Here is a 20417-nt window from a genome sequence, read left to right as displayed (position 1 = left end):
GAGACTTCTTTCTCAGGAAGAAGCCGCAGATAGATCTTGGATCAACATGGCTTTTTTTTTTTTTTTGCCGCTAGTGGACAAGCATCTGATGCATCTCTTTACCAGCATGTTTTCATTCAGGGGCTCCAATGTCCCACGATGTCACGCACTTAAAAAACAAAACATCAATAGTGTGTGATGTTTCCTGCATGTAGGGAATTGCTGTCCCTGCTTGTGTTATGTTCTTGATACATTTTTTTTTCTTATGACTGTTTAAATTTAGCAAGTTAAATGTTGAGCTGATGTAGCGATGGGTTCCTTTGATGATCAAAAGTACACAAGGTTGCTTAGAGTTAAATAAGGTTGTGAAATTTATTCTCAAATTATGCGCAGGCAAATCACATTGGCAATAAATTAAGCACTAAAGAAATAAACCATGTGTAACATAATCTGTGCCAACCCACACTAGAGACATTGCCATCATAATTTTCTGTCCAATTTATGATCTCGGTTATTTTTTTTCTTCAAGGATTTGACTTACTGTTACAGATTTTATCTGCACTGAGAGTATTTGTCTCAGCTTTTCTTCCATGAGTGGACATTAATCACTAAAACAGAGTCTTTGAAAAGAAATAAAAACTTTTAATCTGACTCAAGCATTTTCATATTACCAGTTAGAGCAGTTAGCAAGGTTAGCATTATAAAACCTCCAGTCTCCACGGGCCACAGCCGTCTGCTACTAGCTAAAGTCCATGAATACTTGAGATCCCTTCTAAAAATGCATAGCTGCTTATTTGAATACTTCAAACACCAAACGTACCATAAAATGTTTTAATACAGCGGAACACGTCTTAACACTGCAGTAAACCCAGGCTTATTCACGGTTCAGGATTTACTAATTCGTAAATGTCTCTGTGGAACGCAACTCCAAATTATTTGCGGAAAATGAATCTGTTCACGGATTTTTCCAGAATGTATCTAAAATGTCCTAAATTAAAATTCAACTTGGGAAGCTTGAATACCTGGACGCAGTGATTCTTTACATGGTACTGGCTGGCATTTACAAAGCAGTCAGTCCAGGAGAGCCATTTAATTTTCTTATCACTTATTGACTGCACCTTCAGTAGCGCCGATATGGATGACTGTAGAGATTAGCTTCTTCTGACCAATAACCTTAGATTTGCAGTCAGACATTCCCTTTTAACATTTTCTGATAAAAAGCAGAATCAATGTCTCTGAGTTATGACTCCTTTTCAAAGAGCAAAGTACCCCCACACCATAACCCTACCACCACCATGTTTCACGGTTAATATAATTCTTTGTTTTTCTGAAATGCTGCACACTTTCCTAATAGTCCAAAGAATAGTTTCCCATCAAGAAACTATTCTTGATGGGAAATTTAGGTTTTTTGTAGCATTCAACTGTTGGAATAACTCTTCACCCCCCTCCTCCCCTTAATAAACCTAACCTTCATTTTAAATGAATGGGTTTGACCTTTTTCTTCTCATAGTTTGTTAGACATTCTTGACATGTCTAATATTCAGGAAATATTAGACAGGTCTTTGTGTTATTTTGGTAGGCAGCGTGTCTTGCCTTGGAACCCTCCAATGGAGGCCAATTTCATCCAGTCTTTATTGCTAACCCAACTGAGCAAGTGAGGCTTTCAAATAATTTTATAACCCTTCCTACACTGACAGATGGCTTTTTTTTAAAGATGTTCTTGTATTTCTATAGATTAAGACATGATGTGTTGCTGTTTAAGATCTCTTGGCCTACTCCATGTTGTTAGACAGGTTCTATGTGAAGAATGTTTTTCTTATCATTTTTAGGTTTGTAGTTTCTAAAGAAATTAAACAAAAACATGCTCAGTCCTGTTTTACCAAGACAGGAAACTATATTTTCACACGGGGCTGGGACTATTGGAATAACTCTTTCTCTCTCTCCCCCCACTCCCCTTAATAAACCTTACCTTCATTTTAAATGAATGGGTTTGACCTTTTTCTGCTAATAGTTTGTTGGTTTGGAATTTTCAATTCAGCTCCGTTCAGAATGATCAATCCCAAAAGGTACTCACATTTGTTTTCCTTTATTTTAATGGACTTAAAATATTTTTTTAAATAGTTGAATGCTACAAAAAACCTAAATTGAAGTAGATACTTTTTCTTTCAAGGCACTGTAATTGTCACTATCACATCACCAGAACCCAGTGTTAAAGCTGAATATCACTTAAATGTCAAAAATGTTCTATTCCTCCATCTTCTTCCTCACTTAACCTGAAACACTTGTATTTTTTACTTAAAATTGTTAAAACTATTCATTTGGAAATTAGTCTCACTACTTTTTTAACTGTGAGGTCAGAATTAATCAGACACTGTTCTGTTGTTCCTATGAGAAACAATATCATGAAGGTGGATGTGGACTTGGTCGTAGCTAGGCTAATAATTTGGCCTTTCACAATAACAAATTTTATTGGACGATAAATTGACCCCGAAATCACTGAGATAAACGATAATATTGTCGTTCAAAGACCATTTTCAGGTAATATATTGATAATGGCATAGAAAAGCAAGNAGTTACTTGTAAGTTATTTTTGTCTTATTTCAAGTTCACCCTGATGTTTGTACTACAAACTAGACCAAAACTACTTTGTTAAACTTATTTAGTTTTTGCAGTGTAGAATCAAGTTATGTTCCAAGTGAAACTTCTTCCACCAATCATTTGTGTTGATCCGTGTATTTCCATTTTCCAGTGTGATGGAGCAAAACGTGCCAAATAGTTAACATTTTTGGACCTCATGGCATGGTTGTTTAAAATTTGTTTTTATATTAATATAACAACGTGCAAAAAAAAAAAAAAATGCAGGCAGATATTTAGTTAGGACTGTCAGCTGGGGCGTCCATCTTTAGAAATGGCTGTTTGGTTCACCGGCTGGAAGTGGAAAATTGAAACCCTGTGGCATCTTTTGGCAGAGTCGTCAAACTGCTTCCTCCTTCATTTCCCCGTTTCACAACCGCAAATCACATGATTTGTAATCCCTTGGCTCTGTTTTTGTGCCTCCCTTTTTTTGTTTTTGATGTTGCCTCCTCCCTGAATTTTGCAATGCGTAAAGGTTCCCATGGACGCGGCTTCACTTTCCGTGACTCACGCAGCCCTCTGGAAGACAATGCCTTGCATTTATCGGCAGCCTCTCCTCCTTGGGTATTTGAATCAGATTAAGTGCAAGACAGCACAGGTTGGGAGGAGAGCTGCTATGCTGGTCGTCACCTTTGGAGCGTCGGGGGCGGGGGGCTCCCGCTTTGCCCCTCGGAGCGTCTTTAGCCCATTTCCTCTTCCCACTGCCATATTTGTTTGGTTAACCCCGAGCTTTTTACCACCCAACCAAAGAGGCGACTTGGATCTGGTGCCGCAAAAACAACTGCATCCTTCCTGCACAAGAGTTGACTCAGCGGACTGGGAGGAAGGCGGAGCCTCTTTTGTGAGTGCGTGTCTGTGTCTCTGTGTGTGTGTGTGTGTGTGTGTGTCTCTTTGTGTGTGGTACGGAGGAGGGTGGGATCGGAGTTTGGGTGGTTGACTTTAGGATTGGTGTTCAGACAAAGAGCAGTACGGGGGAGGGAAGGGAAGGCGAGCCAGCAGAAGGAAGCGCACTGTTTCCACACAGCAGCCAACAGGGGTCAAAGGTGGCCCCTCTGATTCCCATCCGCTCCCATCAAGCTACTGTCTTCTATGCTGTCTGCACTTTTTAAAAACAAGAGGAAATGTGAGGGAGGAAAAAACGAAAAAGAAATTCCGTAATATTTTGGCTTGAATCAAATGCACCTTGTGTTTCAGCTCTTGACAATACGACTGTCTCGTTTAACGTGTATTTTATTGTTTTAAGCGTTGCGTCTTTTTGTTGTTTAGTTTGATTGTTTGCTAAAATGATATGAGCAAACTTGCATGAAAACTTGATATGGCCTTAAATGGAAGAATTGACACCTAGTCGACAAGACATGTTCCATATTTAAATTTGTTTGCAGTTTTTTATATGTATGTGCTTGATTAAAGTTTTTGGATATAAATAGTGCTATAAAATGTTTCCCTTCTGGATTTATATAGCTTTGTCTCAATTTGTCATGTTTTATAGGGACAGTATTATGTGAAATCAACTTTTGAGTTTTACGTCATGTTATTCTCTCATGAAGAACATACCTGGAGTGAGAATTTTTTTTCTTTCTTTTTTCTCAAATCTGAGTATGGATTTGAGAAATCCTTTAATCTCCATGGCAACCATTCAGCTGTGCAAAAAGCCTGGTTGGACCTAACCCTGCCTCCAAGAATGAAGCTCCTCCTCTGAGCCTCCGTCTGCCTCCCTCCGCCGCAACTCCTTCAGACTAGCCAGCAGCAATTAGCAAACACCTAGTGGAATTGTGCATCAGCTGAGTTCATTAAGTGAGCTACTTCTCACAGTGCAATGCTAGTGAAACATCAAAGAAGAATGATATAGTGATGACTTCCTGTAGGCAGGGTTTCAGAAAATGCAGAAGTTTTTAAAGAGACAGTGGCTGAATTTAAAGGTGTTAATTTTCTTTGAGCTATCCCAAGAAATCACAATAAATAAATAAATAAATAAATAAATAAATAAATAAATAAAAAAAGCGGAATGAGAATAATGCTTTTATTACTTGTGTAGGAAAATAAAATGCATGAAAGAGTTTCAACATATTTCAGAAATAACCAGAAAAATTGGGGCATACTTCAAATGCAATATATGTCTTTCAGAAAGTTGCGTTCTTTAACCAAACATTAAAGATTCAAATGAGTAAGTCTTTCTGATTTCTAAATTGCTTTAAGCCTTTTTCTCAGAGATAGGCTTATTATTCAATACGTGGTGTAAAAACTGGACAAACACGAACTAATGGTGTACTTTTCAAAATAAAAGCAATTTTTAAAGGATCATAAGTGTTTTTTTTTTGCCCTTTAAATTGAAATTTTTTTGTTCCTTCTCTTTAAAAGCAAACATTCCCTTCTACACAAAAGTACCCAGTCTCTGTCAGATTGTGTTTTTAGCTGTCTCTGTCACTAATTGTGTGAGATGTGAATAAACAAGGATTTCAGTATGAAATATTTCAATAGAAATTGCTCCAACCAATTGGTTAAAAGCAAACAAACAAACAAAAAACAATATCAAATTAATGATAAATATTTTTTTTCACTTCATTTCACCTGGATAAAATATTTATTATTAACTATGTAATTGTATAATAATACAGTTTAAATAAATTGAGAAATTTAATTAAGCGGTTTGTATGTTTCCAAAGGTAAATTAAGGCATATTTAGTTTCGGTAAGTACACATTACGTTTCAAATTGGTTGAACTCTTTATTTTTAATTATTAGTAATATCAGTGTTATTAGTAGATTTTAATAAGCTTTAGTTCAGAACATTTATCAAAGTTAACTGAACGTACTTCAGTTTTTTTCAAAGGAAAATTGGTTTTTAAAGAGAACTTGCCACTCACAAAATGGCGGACGCGTTTAGGTATGGCAGTGTGCCGTCTACATTTCGCCGATTTATTTTGAAATCGGAAGTTTTGCATTTACTTCGTCCCCATTGGCGGGAGCGTGTCAGCTGACTTTGTTTCCTGTTGGGAGAGGAAAAGTTTTGAAACCCCACCCTCCGGCACAGCGGCTGTAAGCTGCGACGTTGGAGTGGTCCGAGGTGCTGGCCGCTGAAGGCTGACCGAGGAAGAGGAACGGAGTAAGAACTTCTAACGGAACAGTTCCGCAGTTTTGACACCGTCTTTATGAAGCGGAGCACCGAAGTGACCCGGGCCCGGCGCTGGTCTCCCAACAAGAACTAAAGTTATCTGGAATAGTTTGTTTTTCTTTCTTTCGGTTTTTTCCCTCCTCAGGACTGAAAAGCCAAGCAGATTTGGAGAGCTCTTCCTGTTCCCAGAGTCGGCGCCTCGCAGTTTATGTATGAGCTCCTTCATAACACAGCCAGCATGGATGTTGTGGCGCACGGGAATGCGGGATTTCCTGTGTGGTCACCGCAGTGTTGCGTTCAGACGCACTTTTTGGGTCCTCGGGCTTAAGTAATGAACAGTGGTCAGCGCTTGAAACTTGTCGTAAAGCACTGGTTGGCTGGACTGAATGCTCCTTTTCCTGCTATTCTTCTCCTCCTCTCAGCGCTTCCTGCTTATGGTGGCCACTGCTCTTAATGGCTAAAAATACATAAAAACCGAGTATGGACTACCAAGTGTGTGGGAAATGTTGATTTGGACTCTTATCTGTAAGCGGTTTCATTCCTGAACATTAATTTTGAACTTTGACTCTTCGTACTTGCTGCCCAACAGGTGGTTGTTCTGAATGAGGAGGGGAAAGGAGGACAAATTCAGTCATAATGAGTTGATTCCAGAGTCTTTTAAACACAGGATGATGAGATGATAATCTACTCAAGCCATGTGCAGGGAAACCACACACCACATCAATCTTTCAGAGAGTTAATCACTGCTGACTTTTAGAGATTTGATAAATGCTACGAAAAGCAAACCATCTGAGGACTGCTGAAATGGAAAGATTTGAGTTTAATCCAAGAACAAATGGAAGACATTTCACTTTCATTTGTCCCTGAATCCTGAAGCCCACCTGTTGGTCTGACTTTTGAACACACCTCATTGGTCCCTGATGAGACAACAACAAAGACAGGAAAGGGAGCAAGGTGCAATAAAGTACTCCTTTGTACTTTATTTTCAGACCCCTGGAGTGCGCAGTCGGATCCAGTCAGGCAATATAGTGGAGGTTTCATGGAGCCGCTGAAGAACATATTCAGTCGTAGCTCGCTGTCGAACTGGAAGAACTTGGATCAGTCCCAAAAAGGGAACTTCACCAACCCTGTATGGACGGTCTTGTTTGACTATGAGGCCTCTTGTAAAGACGAGCTCACCTTGCGTAAAGGTGACCTGGTGGAGGTTCTCTCTCAGGACTCTGAGATATCTGGGGATGAGGGTTGGTGGGCAGGTAAGGTCAACAACAAGGTGGGCATCTTCCCATCCAACTACGGCTCCTTCAAGCCTAGTGGATATGCCAAGCTACCAGGTACCAGCGTAGTGGAGGAGCTGAACCGTGCTGTGGTTGGCACCGTCGATCCTGAGGAGGTGGATTTCCGTGAGCTGAGCTTGGAGGAGGTGATTGGGGTTGGGGGCTTTGGGAAAGTGTATCGAGGTACATGGAGGGGCGAGCTGGTGGCCGTGAAGGCGGCCCGGCAAGACCCGGACGAGGACATCAGTGTGACAGCGCAGAACGTGAAGCAGGAAGCCCATTTGTTTGCCATGCTCACCCACCAGAACATCATCGCCCTGAAGGGGGTGTGCTTGCAGGAGCCCAACCTGTGCCTCATTATGGAGTATGCCTCGGGTGGGCCACTGAGCCGGGCGCTGGCCGGCCGCCGCATCCCTCCTCACGTCCTGGTCAACTGGGCCGTGCAGATAGCAAGAGGGATGGTGTACCTGCACAATGAAGCCATCGTGCCGGTCATCCACCGGGATCTCAAGTCCAACAACAGTAAGTCCTTAAAGTCTTTCAACTATAAGTCTTTCAACTTATAGTGTTATAGTCTTTAAACTATAACACCTGGCCATCTGTGTCTAACTGCTGGATGTAAGGTTAGGGATATAATCATAGGGACCTTAGTGGTTTCTAAAAGGCTTTTAGGTGTTTATAAAGGTGTCATGGCAATAGCAAATGACTGTTACCAGTTATAAAGTTTTAAAACTCTGGTTTTAAAACAGAAAAAAAAAAATAAAATAGTGTAATGCAGGTCTGTCCTTCTCCCACTTGTTTCTGTGGGTGGCTGAAAGCAAGTTGTCGGTGTCATTGTCAGTCGTTCTCTGGTTTGTAAATTTTTTCCTGTCATGCTGACCCTAACCTTTGACACTAGAAAGAAATTCACACATGGAGTGAAGGGAGTGTCAGAAAAATGGGTGACAATGAGGGGAGTTCTGTCACTGCTCCAGCAGGACTAAATGAATGACTCAATTACTCAAGAGAACATTGTCCCGTTCCTCATCTGATTGAAATAAGTATCATTCATGTGATGTTATATTACGTTGAACCAGGGAAATATCATAAACCTGCAGGACCTGGTTCAAGGCCCTCACAATTTTTCATTGCGGGTTGCTAATACTTTTTTGTGGTAGCCCAATCACATGACTTGCATGCTGACAAAAGCAGGCCTCAGTGATAGAGACCACAAGGTCTTTGAAGGAGCCGTCGACGGGACAAGAATACTTTGCTGCCGAGCAAAGGTCAGGAAATGTTTCCGCATCAGCACCTTTGGGACTCATCCCTCGGACTTTGAGACCTTAAGGAGGCGGCGTGTCGGCTCTATCACGCAGAACACATCTCTGTTTTTCCAGTACTTTTACCTTCAGTTTCTATCTTCCAGCTATAGTTTTCAGCAGTCGTCTCTATGGTGTTTTCATTCCTTACATTTACCGTTGTGCAGTTCTGTCATTTCCTGAGAAATACGGCTGTGACTGGTGAGGTTAACCCGCTTGATTCGAGTCATGTTTATTGCACACTTTGAGGGGAGGAGGGCATTATGCAGCACATCCCAAGACATCCCTCCTCCGTATGCATCAGCCTCAGTCGTCAGATCGTTGACATGATTGTCATCACAGACGTCTTCGCCCTCGCTTATCTTTGCCTCCCCCCTGTCAGGGTTTCTCTCTCAGATGAAAACTCTTCTCCTGCATTGCAGGAGAAGAAGAAGCAGGGAGTTATGGTAATATGGTGTTTGTATATGGGGCAGGCCAGCTCCAACACAATCCCTCTCTGTGTGCGCTGCGAGATCATATCGCTCTCCTGCCTCCTGCTGCCTCTTGTTTTTTAATTCTTCTCTCAAGCTTTTGTCCCCGGCCTGCCTCTACATGTCTCCATACAGACGTAGCCTCGTTGTGTCACTGAGCAACATCCTGTTGTGTTGGAGGAAGGATAGAAGAAAGATTGGTGGGGGTGGAGGGATCTCACCAAGACAATGTCTTTTTTTGTTTTTGTTTAATAGGTTTGCAGATTGGCTTGACAAACAGGTGCAGGAGCATCGAAGGGGGATCTTAAAAGGAAATCAAGCAGAGCTACTTGAGCGATTTAGTTGGTAGTTCAGCAAAAAAAAGATCAGCCTCTGAATGAGGTGTCAGTTCCTCAGAATATTGATGCAAGTTCTTCTTTCTCGAGGTGCCATTTTATTTCATAAATCTCACGCTTGTTTTGTCTCCTTTCTTTTATATCTGTATCCCCAAGTGAGCTGTATTGCAACGTTTTGCTTTTAGTTGTTGTTGTGATCTGGTCAATCGAAAACCACAGGTTAAGAAAATGACGAGCGCAGCATAAAAAAGAGAACTTGGGGATAATTGGGCTCATCTGTCACAGTGATGGATGGAGGTGCAAAGTCATTATCCTCGCAGGGCTCATAAACAACAGCCAAGAGTTGCTGTTGAAGCTAATGACCAGCAGAAGATGCTGATTAAACGGGAGCGTGCTGGAGAGGGTGCATTGTGGGGGCGCTTGGGTCAAAGCCAGAGGGCCATAATTTGAATTCCAGCAAACATGGACAAAGAGAAGAGACTACAGGATTGTGTCTGAATGTGTGCAGAGGAGTTGTACTTTTGGCACGTTACAGTTTCAGTTTTTTTTCAGCTGTTATTTCTGTGGGACTTTGAGACTTTGCATGAACTGAAATCCCTTTAAAGTCCCTTTGATGCGCACTGCCAATCAGGTGGACTAAAAAAGAACATCTTTCTTAGAAGTAAATCAGATTTGCTTTTTTAAAATAAAAAAAACAACAACAAAAAAACAAAAGCATTTTCATTTTTAAAAATAAGCATGTCTATAAAGCTAAAGAGCTACTTTAAAACTATAATTGGTAAATTTTAGACTCTACCCAAGCAGGTAATAAACCTTATAATATCAGTTATACTTGTGTGAAAAACAGCAGAACAGCAAAAAGCATTCTGCCCAACAAGCAACTGAAAACTATGGATGCACCGATCCACTTTTTTCACTACCGATACAGATATCTGAGATTTAGTAACGGCTGATATCTTAACCAAAACAGAAGAACAATGCTGAATTGACTTAAATCGCACTGTACTGAATTACAAATGTATTTGATGACTCAGCACCAGCACTGGACGCTTAAATTCACCAATATCTTCACAAGCTAGGTCAGACATATTAACACAACACAAATTTAATTTGTTCTCTCAATTCAATTAGGAGTATAATAGCCAATGTCAAATAAGTAACAAAGAAACTGAAACTGACGAAAAAACAATAGGTTGACAACCTTGGTCAAAAATGTAAAAATAAACTGCAACAAACCTTTCAAATAGTTCAGAAAGTGCAATTAGGAATTCTAAGTGTAATGTAAAATAAATAATGAAGCATGATGTCGCTTAGTTAGACCGAACAGATCTGCCCAGTGGATCAGATACATTGTCACTGATACCCGATCTAGAAATGTTTTTCAATATCGAGTTAGTGCATTGCTATTGAAGACCACAACAAAAGTTTATTCCAATACATAAATCACCAATAAAATAGTAAGAACTGCTATAATCAGACAACTTACCCTTGATTGACTGACTGATTGAAAGTATAAAAAAAAATTGAGTGCACTTGTAAATTCAGTAAATAATGCAACTGCAAAGTCAATAAATCAACCATAGTTTCCTTAATTTTGGGTGATTAGCCAATACTTGCATGTGAAACCAATGTAGGCATGTATCCAACTTAGCAACTATGTTGTACATTTTCAGACTAAAAAAAATTGGTATCGGCCAAAATCGGAATCGACGTGTCAGGCTTTTTAAAGATCAGCAATCTGCCAGAAATCTGCAACTGATGCATCCCCCACTTTTTTTTCCCTGTTAAATAAATGTATCAAAGCTAAGACCTTGATGTAATACAGCACAGTCACATTCACTAGGTTACACAGCGTGCAGTGATGATTAGCTAAAAGGCGTCCAACGAAACCAGTAGCTTGTTTCGAGTCATCTTGAATAAATACATGGCGACAGTGTGGAGGAACAACTTCCTTTAAACATGAGGAAACTTCCAGTAAACCAATAAAAGTAAAAAATAAAGTGAAGCTAAATAATAAAAAGAAATACTTGAGAATATTTGTTGAAATTCAAGTTAGCAGTGTTGGCTCTTCTTCAGACTAGCCAGCAGCAATTGACAAACACCTGGTGGAACTGCACATCAGCTGAGCGTATTACACAAGCTACTTCTCAGTGCAATGCTGGTAAAAATGTTGTTAAATGGTTCATGGAGGAGCCATGTTGTGACGACTTAATGAAGGCGGAGTTTCAGAAAGAACAAGAGCTTCTTAAACAGACAGAGGCCCAATTTCAAGGCGTTATTCTATGAATTTAAATTATTTTAAGTCATGTTTTATATTTACAGCATTTTTTTTAACACCTGAAGGTAGCCTAGATACTTGATTGTGCTATAAAATGGCACTTCATGCCTATTTTAAAAACTCCTTTTTGCATCTGTTTATGATAAAGGAACCAGCTCTGGCTTTTAGGTCAAATTTGCTTTGACCTAAACAGTCTTTATGTATGTTAGAACTATGGGCCACTGAGTCTCTAATCAGAAATGGATTATCAGTCAGCGACATGTTTTTCGTCCTTGTATTTCACAATCCGTCAGGTTCAGCTGTGCTCTTTTCACCCTGTGTGTTTTTTGTTTTTTTTTATTTTCCTGCAGAAAGCCTTCATAGACCCAAAACCAGCTATATGCAACACCACAGCACATAAAACTTTGCAGAGAGCTTTAGTTAGAAATGCCGGAGGGGGGAAATGCGCCAAGCTAAGCACTCTCTGGGCCGGTGCTTAGAGACTTCTTTCTCAGGAAGAAGCCGCAGATAGATCTTGGATCAACATGGCTTTTTTTTTTTTTTTGCCGCTAGTGGACAAGCATCTGATGCATCTCTTTACCAGCATGTTTTCATTCAGGGGCTCCAATGTCCCACGATGTCACGCACTTAAAAAACAAAACATCAATAGTGTGTGATGTTTCCTGCATGTAGGGAATTGCTGTCCCTGCTTGTGTTATGTTCTTGATACATTTTTTTTTCTTATGACTGTTTAAATTTAGCAAGTTAAATGTTGAGCTGATGTAGCGATGGGTTCCTTTGATGATCAAAAGTACACAAGGTTGCTTAGAGTTAAATAAGGTTGTGAAATTTATTCTCAAATTATGCGCAGGCAAATCACATTGGCAATAAATTAAGCACTAAAGAAATAAACCATGTGTAACATAATCTGTGCCAACCCACACTAGAGACATTGCCATCATAATTTTCTGTCGAATTTATGATCTCGGTTATTTTTTTCTTCAAGGATTTGACTTACTGTTACAGATTTTATCTGCACTGAGAATATTTGTCTCAGCTTTTCTTCCATGAGTGGACATTAATCACTAAAACAGAGTCTTTGAAAAGAAATAAAAACTTTTAATCTGACTCAAGCATTTTCATATTACCAGTTAGAGCAGTTAGCAAGGTTAGCATTATAAAACCTCCAGTCTCCACGGGCCACAGCCGTCTGCTACTAGCTAAAGTCCATGAATACTTGAGATCCCTTCTAAAAATGCATAGCTGCTTATTTGAATACTTCAAACACCAAACGTACCATAAAATGTTTTAATACAGCGGAACACGTCTTAACACTGCAGTAAACCCAGGCTTATTCACGGTTCAGGATTTACTAATTCGTAAATGTCTCTGTGGAACGCAACTCCAAATTATTTGCGGAAAATGAATCTGTTCACGGATTTTTCCAGAATGTATCTAAAATGTCCTAAATTAAAATTCAACTTGGGAAGCTTGAATACCTGGACGCAGTGATTCTTTACATGGTACTGGCTGGCATTTACAAAGCAGTCAGTCCAGGAGAGCCATTTAATTTTCTTATCACTTATTGACTGCACCTTCAGTAGCGCCGATATGGATGACTGTAGAGATTAGCTTCTTCTGACCAATAACCTTAGATTTGCAGTCAGACATTCCCTTTTAACATTTTCTGATAAAAAGCAGAATCAATGTCTCTGAGTTATGACTCCTTTTCAAAGAGCAAAGTACCCCCACACCATAACCCTACCACCACCATGTTTCACGGTTAATATAATTCTTTGTTTTTCTGAAATGCTGCACACTTTCCTAATAGTCCAAAGAATAGTTTCCCATCAAGAAACTATTCTTGATGGGAAATTTAGGTTTTTTGTAGCATTCAACTGTTGGAATAACTCTTCACCCCCCTCCTCCCCTTAATAAACCTAACCTTCATTTTAAATGAATGGGTTTGACCTTTTTCTTCTCATAGTTTGTTAGACATTCTTGACATGTCTAATATTCAGGAAATATTGGACAGGTCTTTGTGTTATTTTGGTAGGCAGCGTGTCTTGCCTTGGAACCCTCCAATGGAGGCCAATTTCATCCAGTCTTTATTGCTAACCCAACTGAGCAAGTGAGGCTTTCAAATAATTTTATAACCCTTCCTACACTGACAGATGGCTTTTTTTTAAAGATGTTCTTGTATTTCTATAGATTAAGACATGATGTGTTGCTGTTTAAGATCTCTTGGCCTACGCCATGTTGTTAGACAGGTTCTATGTGAAGAATGTTTTTCTTATCATTTTTAGGTTTGTAGTTTCTAAAGAAATTAAACAAAAACATGCTCAGTCCTGTTTTACCAAGACAGGAAACTATATTTTCACACGGGGCTGGGACTATTGGAATAACTCTTTCTCTCTCTCCCCCCACTCCCCTTAATAAACCTTACCTTCATTTTAAATGAATGGGTTTGACCTTTTTCTGCTAATAGTTTGTTGGTTTGGAATTTTCAATTCAGCTCCGTTCAGAATGATCAATCCCAAAAGGTACTCACATTTGTTTTCCTTTATTTTAATGGACTTAAAATATTTTTTTAAATAGTTGAATGCTACAAAAAACCTAAATTGAAATAGATACTTTTTCTTTCAAGGCACTGTAATTGTCACTATCACATCACCAGAACCCAGTGTTAAAGCTGAATATCACTTAAATGTCAAAAATGTTCTATTCCTCCATCTTCTTCCTCACTTAACCTGAAACACTTGTATTTTTTACTTAAAATTGTTAAAACTATTCATTTGGAAATTAATCTCACTACTTTTTTAACTGTGAGGTCAGAATTAATCAGACACTGTTCTGTTGTTCCTATGAGAAACAATATCATGAAGATGGATGTGGACTTGGTCGTAGCTAGGCTAATAATTTGGCCTTTCACAATAACAAATTTTATTGGACGATAAATTGACCCTGAAATCACTGAGATAAACGATAATATTGTCGTTCAAAGACCATTTCCAGGTAATTTATTGATAATGGCATAGAAAAGCAAGTTTACGCTCCCAAAAACCTTTCATTTTGTGCAGAACACTCCACAATGAAACTAGAAAGTATTTTAAATATCTGAAATAAAACACAACAACCAATAACAATAAGTAAAAAGGAAATAAAAACCACATGCCACCAAAATCACAGATAAAAAGGATTATGATGTGCATAAACAAAATTGAGGAACAAAATTAAGAAAATATTAATTACCATTGTCAAAGCAATTGAGTAATATCTGTAAATATTGGCTGCCTACATTGGCCCAGATTTTCACATTAGTGCATTCTCGCGAATTAACAGTAGTTCTGACTTCTCAGGTCCCTGAAATGTGCTTGTGATGAATATTTATCTCATAATGCAGGAACATTTAGAAGGTTTTAAATGTTTGAAAGCTGTTTTTATAACATGCGTTATAGTTTTTTTTTTTTTTACCCATTCTTTTGAGATAGGTGAGAAGTCTCTGCGTGTTGACTTGGTAGAAGTGCAAACAGGAATGCTCAAAAGATGTACTTCCTCAAGCCGCACAAGTACGTCTCAGAGGGGAAATTTCAATCATGGAGCTCTGCTTCATACATCAGAACTTAGGTTCTGGCTCTGATCACTGCCTTGCTTCTAGGTCAAGCCAGTGGTAGACCTCCCCGCCCCCTTTGTGAAGTTTTGTAAGGAAGCGACCCTAATGAAGGTTAAATTTCAACACAGAAGCTCAGGGGGCTTGTTAATAAATGACTGCTTACACACAGACTTTCACCTGGTAGAGCGAATCATTTATAACCCCCTTGCTGACAGAGTTGAAGTGGCTACCCAGACACAGAACCCTGCTTTGTGTGCGTTAGGTTTGGTTTGGTCTGGAGTTTGGATGATGGTTATGATGACGCTCAGAAAAAGCAGGATAGAAGTTGGTTCTGTTTTTATGTAATCTGTGTCTCCATAGTGCTAAGTATTGATTCCACAGTATTTACTAAACAAAATATAGCTTAAAAAAATCCTAATATTGCAAAAGAAGTCTTCTAAGCTTCAGTTGTTTTTATATTTATGTGACTTCTGTATTAAAAAACAGTTGAAGTTTTAGTCATCACATATGCTTTCTTTTACTGAGATAAGACTTGATTTGATTTGACCATCAAACCTGTTTTAAAATAAATTGCAGTTCATTCTCAGAGTTAAATGCTGGTTGCTCAAAAACTGCTTCCTGTTTCCTTGTTTTAAATGTATTCCAGTGCAAAACACAGCAGGAAATGGGATTTAATGTTTGTGTTTAGAAGAAATCTTTTTTTTTTTCTTGCAGTGGTTTGCTAATTTTTATTTTTAATTTTTTTGTTGTTTTTTTGCTGGTTACTGCCACCTCAATGGTCAAATATTTAGCTTGGGCGCACTGATTGCATCTTTTTTTTTTAGAATCTGACTGACCGTTTCAGATTTTGCGTGACAATGTTTACCGGTCCAGAATGTCCCCCACATACTTGGGCATACGTCACTCCACGGAGATCAACACCAAATCAAACTGTCAGACACGTTCACGCCAAAGGTCAACAATTTTACGCCAACAGTGTAGAGTGGCTGCCCCGGTGGAGAAGAAATGATGCTAGGAAGCTAACTAGCTTGCTAAACTTGCTAATATCTACTCGGATTGTGCAGAAAGAAGGAATTTAACACAAAAAATGTGGACAGTCGGTACGCTCGACTATGAAATCTCAACTGTCCTGACCTGCCAGTTCCGATTTTGACCAACTTTTTTTTTGTTTTCTTGTCTCTTAAGTCACTAAATATATAGGTACAAAGTTGCTAAGTTGGCAACAGTGAGATGACTATCACTAAAGGTGCATGTTCAGACATGACCTGGTGTACAGGTCTGCCAGCCTGCACACCAGTACTTTCACGGCAGAGCAAAAGGATACAGAAGCTGATTTTCAGACGCTTACACTGGAATAAGAGATCAGTTTCACACGTTAGTATTGGCCGACAGCTGATCTCTCAATATTGAGGAAATCGGTGCATCTGTTTTCTCACTTTGCTAATAGGTGTTGTTTTGAATGGTGTGTACCACTGTGACTTGCTTCTGAACAGGAAACTATGTTGCGTATTGATTAAACGTTGAATTCTGGTGGTCGCATTGGTGAGAACAAGACAGTTTCCCTCTGTACTTCTTTTCCCCCACCTTTCCTTCCTGAATCTCATCGTTTTTTTTTGTTCGTTTGTTGTTTTTTTTGCCCGCTCCCGATTTCCAACAACATCCGAGATCTGCGACCTCAACCCGCTCTGCTTCCTTGTTATAAACCCTCCTGCTCGTCCTGCCTGTCCACTAGAACTGGCTCCGATCCGATCGATGCGTCCAGAAATGGTTTGAAGCCGAGAGATCGGGCCGGATTCATTAGCCAGAGAAAACAAAGCTCGCTTGTCAGAACTGCCCACGTTAAACACGGGGCAACATTGAGTGATGGATTTAGACCACACTTAAATTGGCAAACTAGATAGAGGAGACCAAACAAGCAGCTGAACAAAGAGGGTCTTACAGGAAACAAGATTTTTTCTCTCCCCCCCCTTTCCTTTCCCTTTGAAAACACAAGACGGATACTCTGCAACAGATCCAAATTTTTTTATTTTTTTTTTGCTCAAGGATTTCAGGCCGAATATGAAAATTATTTAAATTTAACTCCCACTTTTTTCCCCACAAGGGTAACATCAGATTGACTCTAAAATCTTCTGCTTATTTTAAACCACTCAGTTTGTCCCTGTTCCCTCTATTTAAACTCCCTGAGGCAGCTTAACACCACCCGGCACTCGAAGTGCAACTTAGTGGAGCGAAGACGAAACTCCAGCAGAGCAAGTACTAGTTTCGCTGTGAGCTGACATCTTCTCAGCTATGATTATGTCCCGCAGCTCTGCCTTCCTTCCCTCTCTCACTCGCTCACTCCCTTGCCTGGTCAGGGGTTGCCAGACTTTCTGTCAGCCCATGGCCTCGTCCCTCACGGGACAAAGCGCCCGTTCTTCCTGGGGAAAGCCCCCCGCCCCATCCACTCCACCCTGCCTGGATTCTGCTCTCGCCTACGAGTGCAGAGGGAAGAAGGTAGAAGAGATCACGCGCAGCGATGACTATCGTGGTGACATTTAGGGTGCATTCACACCAGCCCTGTTTTAGTCCGGTTTAATCAAACTCTAGTCAGTTTATCTAGAAAGTTCCGTTCACTCAAACTCTTGTCCGTCTAAAAACCCACAGCTGCGGGTCAATGGAACCAAAATAAACTCGTGAATCTAGCGTTAACAGGAGAAATGTTTGTGGTGTTTCACCAAAGGCAAAGGAAAAATCCTACAATCGCTAAAACCTAATGTGACACCATTTTTGTTTACATTTCGTTTAGAAGGAAGTTGCATCCATTTCTCCTTCGGAGGTTTTTGTGTCGTTTCCTTCAGTAGCTCTTGGTGCAGCGCCACCATGGGCGAGGAGGTGAACAGGTTCTTCAATTGGTTTGACCTGTGTGGATGTCAGATTTGCATGTGTGTGTGTGTTTAACAACCAGAAGACGTACCTAATAAAGTTGCCATTGGAGGAATAGCCTCCTTGGAAATGAGACGAGGAGGTGAGGAATGATGCAGTATGTAGAGAAGAATGCGCTGAGAGATGGAGACCCGGCTCCAGATGTAGCTCCGTCCACAGAGTGAAGATCATTAAACGAGGTGCAGAGTGAAGAGGCACAGCGCTGACATTTGGGCCTTAAAGGTGACTATAATTTCACATGTTGAGCTCCGGCTGCGCTCTGCCACACGTCCTTGAGCAAGGTGGTGATCCTCTATTTTGCTCTGTGTGCTACAGTTTAGATGCTTTTGATGGACTCAGATTTTGCTATAAACCACATAGTGTTGCTACCTGGACCGTAGTTCATTTTAAATAGGCGAGGTATATATTCAGATAAAAATATCAAAGCGATGCTTCGCCATACAGATTTCGTTGGAACAAACTTGGGTTTTTAGTGAGGTTTTGTAAAGATTTGACATGCTGTTCCAGATTTTAGTTGGTTTGTCTTTAAGAAATATAAATAACAAAATTCTTGATTGGTGCCTCTTTTTTGCATAAATTGAAAATGTATCTGAAACGGTATGTTATTATTTTAATAATTTTCTTTAAAAAATAGTTAAAAACACTCCTTTAATCTATTAATTTGCAACAGGGAGAGCAGCCTGTGTTGCACAGCTCTGCAGTAAATAAGCTTTTTCTGTAATTTAAAACAAATAGGACAAACTGCCTTGAGCATCATACAAGAACTTTAAATGGAAGAGTGTTGGTGTGACCTGTTAATGTTCAGTTATTTTGTGTTCATGATGAAACAAAATTTAAATATAAAAGCAAAATGCCCTTGATTTATAAATAATGCTTAATGAGATTTATTGCTTTCTATTAACCGTATATAACATCCAACAAACATTGGTACCTTCAGAAGCAGCTTATTTCAACTTGCATCCATTTGCGCAATAAGATTTATTGAAAACGTTGTTTCCAGATTTCAACGATTCTGATAATGAAAGCACTTTTTTTGCTGTTTATTGAATACTGAACTACCTTACCACTACCTGTATGTACTAAAACGTGTTCAAAAAGCTTTTGGCACTGTATCATAGCCAGTCTTTTTGAAACTGGCTGTTCAGACTAGGCTATTAGCTGGTTTTCAAACTTCCTCTCTGGTGGGAAGCAGCTGTTAAATTCCACAATTGTTACTCTTGTTATCTTGACGTCAATTAGGGTGTGCCTCAAGGCTCTGAGTTGGGTCCTGCACTCTGCAATTTTAATTAAAAATAAAATTGCCTAATGCATCTGGTACATCCCTATGCTGATGACACAGTTGTTTGCTGTCAAGCAAACTGCTTTGCCCTTGTTTTTAATTATCTTCGGGCTGCTTTTGACATTAAGTCACTTTTGTTTTATCTGAAATTGGTACTTAATGCTGACAAACATAAAGGCTATTGAAACTAATTACAACAGTACCTGAAGCTGTGCAGCTTAATTGAATTAAAGGCTTTTATTCCAGTTCTATCTTGTCAATATAATTAGATGGATTTAACATGTTTTAGCATGTTGTAATTTTGTGTGTAGTATGTATATGTAAAACACGTAGATGAGATTTACCTGTATAAATAAAGGTTTAATGGAAAAAGCTACCAAACAACTTTTTGTACTGTGGGACAAAACTGGAAGATTGAAAGTACACCAGGGACATGTTTATTTTTCAAATTAGACACACACACACACACACACACACACACACACACACACACACACACAAAAAAAAAACAGTACTTTGAATTATTTTCTTTTTACATGCTCAGTATTAAATTAATTGTAAAACGTTTTAATAAAACAAAGCAGTAGATCTTAAAAAGGTGAGGCATATATTCAGATAAAGATATCTGAATATATATTCAGATTAAGATTAATTGAAACAATATTTAATTGTTTTAATTAAAGAAAGGCGCACAAGTTCCTAACTTTTGAATTAGGATTTTATATTTTTCTACCTGGAAAATGTTTTCAGTCTATTTCCAGCAACAAAGACTTTCTTCTAAAACCATTGCTGTATTTAGCCAAGCTTAATGTTCAGGTGTGCCCTACAAATCTGTTGAGTAAAAAGTCTCTGTATGTTTTTGGGTTGACTTTCTACGATATTAACATGAAACTAAAAAAAAACAAAAACATGGCTAACAAAAGATAAAAACATCTAATATTTCCCTTTTAGGATTATAGCATTTTGAAAAATAAGTTTCCTTTTGGATCAGCTCTGCTACATTTACACCAACTGCAGTCAGGAGGCACACAAAAATATTCCAATTGTCACAATGGACCTCTGACACGCCCCCTCTGCCAAACAACATATAAATGGTGAAAGTAAGATCAATATCAAGATAGAAAAACAAAGGGAAAACAGTTGCGGCATTAACAAGGAGTTATGTAGCGAGGCGATGTGGCTCTGTTTGGGCCTCCTGTGGCTAACCTACAATAATCAAGTACAACAACTTGGCAGCTGCCTCAT

The 20417-nt window shown here is 39.3% G+C and overlaps 1 protein-coding gene across 1 annotated transcript in view; it reads left to right on the top strand.

Moving 5' to 3' along the window:
• The first annotated feature begins 5558 nt into the window (after nucleotides 1-5558).
• LOC103140621 (mitogen-activated protein kinase kinase kinase 11) overlaps nucleotides 5559-20417 on the top strand; it is a 54606-nt gene continuing 39747 nt past the window's right edge. Inside the window, exon 1 of the mRNA XM_007555855.2 lies at nucleotides 5559-7520. Within this exon, the coding sequence (XP_007555917.1) occupies nucleotides 6764-7520 (757 nt within the window). The 5' untranslated portion in view covers nucleotides 5559-6763. The remainder of the gene's footprint in view (nucleotides 7521-20417) is intronic.

This window comes from Poecilia formosa, unplaced genomic scaffold, assembly GCF_000485575.1.
Source record: "Poecilia formosa unplaced genomic scaffold, Poecilia_formosa-5.1.2 Scaffold73, whole genome shotgun sequence".
Taxonomy (NCBI): domain Eukaryota; kingdom Metazoa; phylum Chordata; class Actinopteri; order Cyprinodontiformes; family Poeciliidae; genus Poecilia; species Poecilia formosa.
The sequence above is the reverse complement of the archived record's forward strand: the minus strand, read 5'-3'. Positions and strand labels throughout refer to the sequence as shown.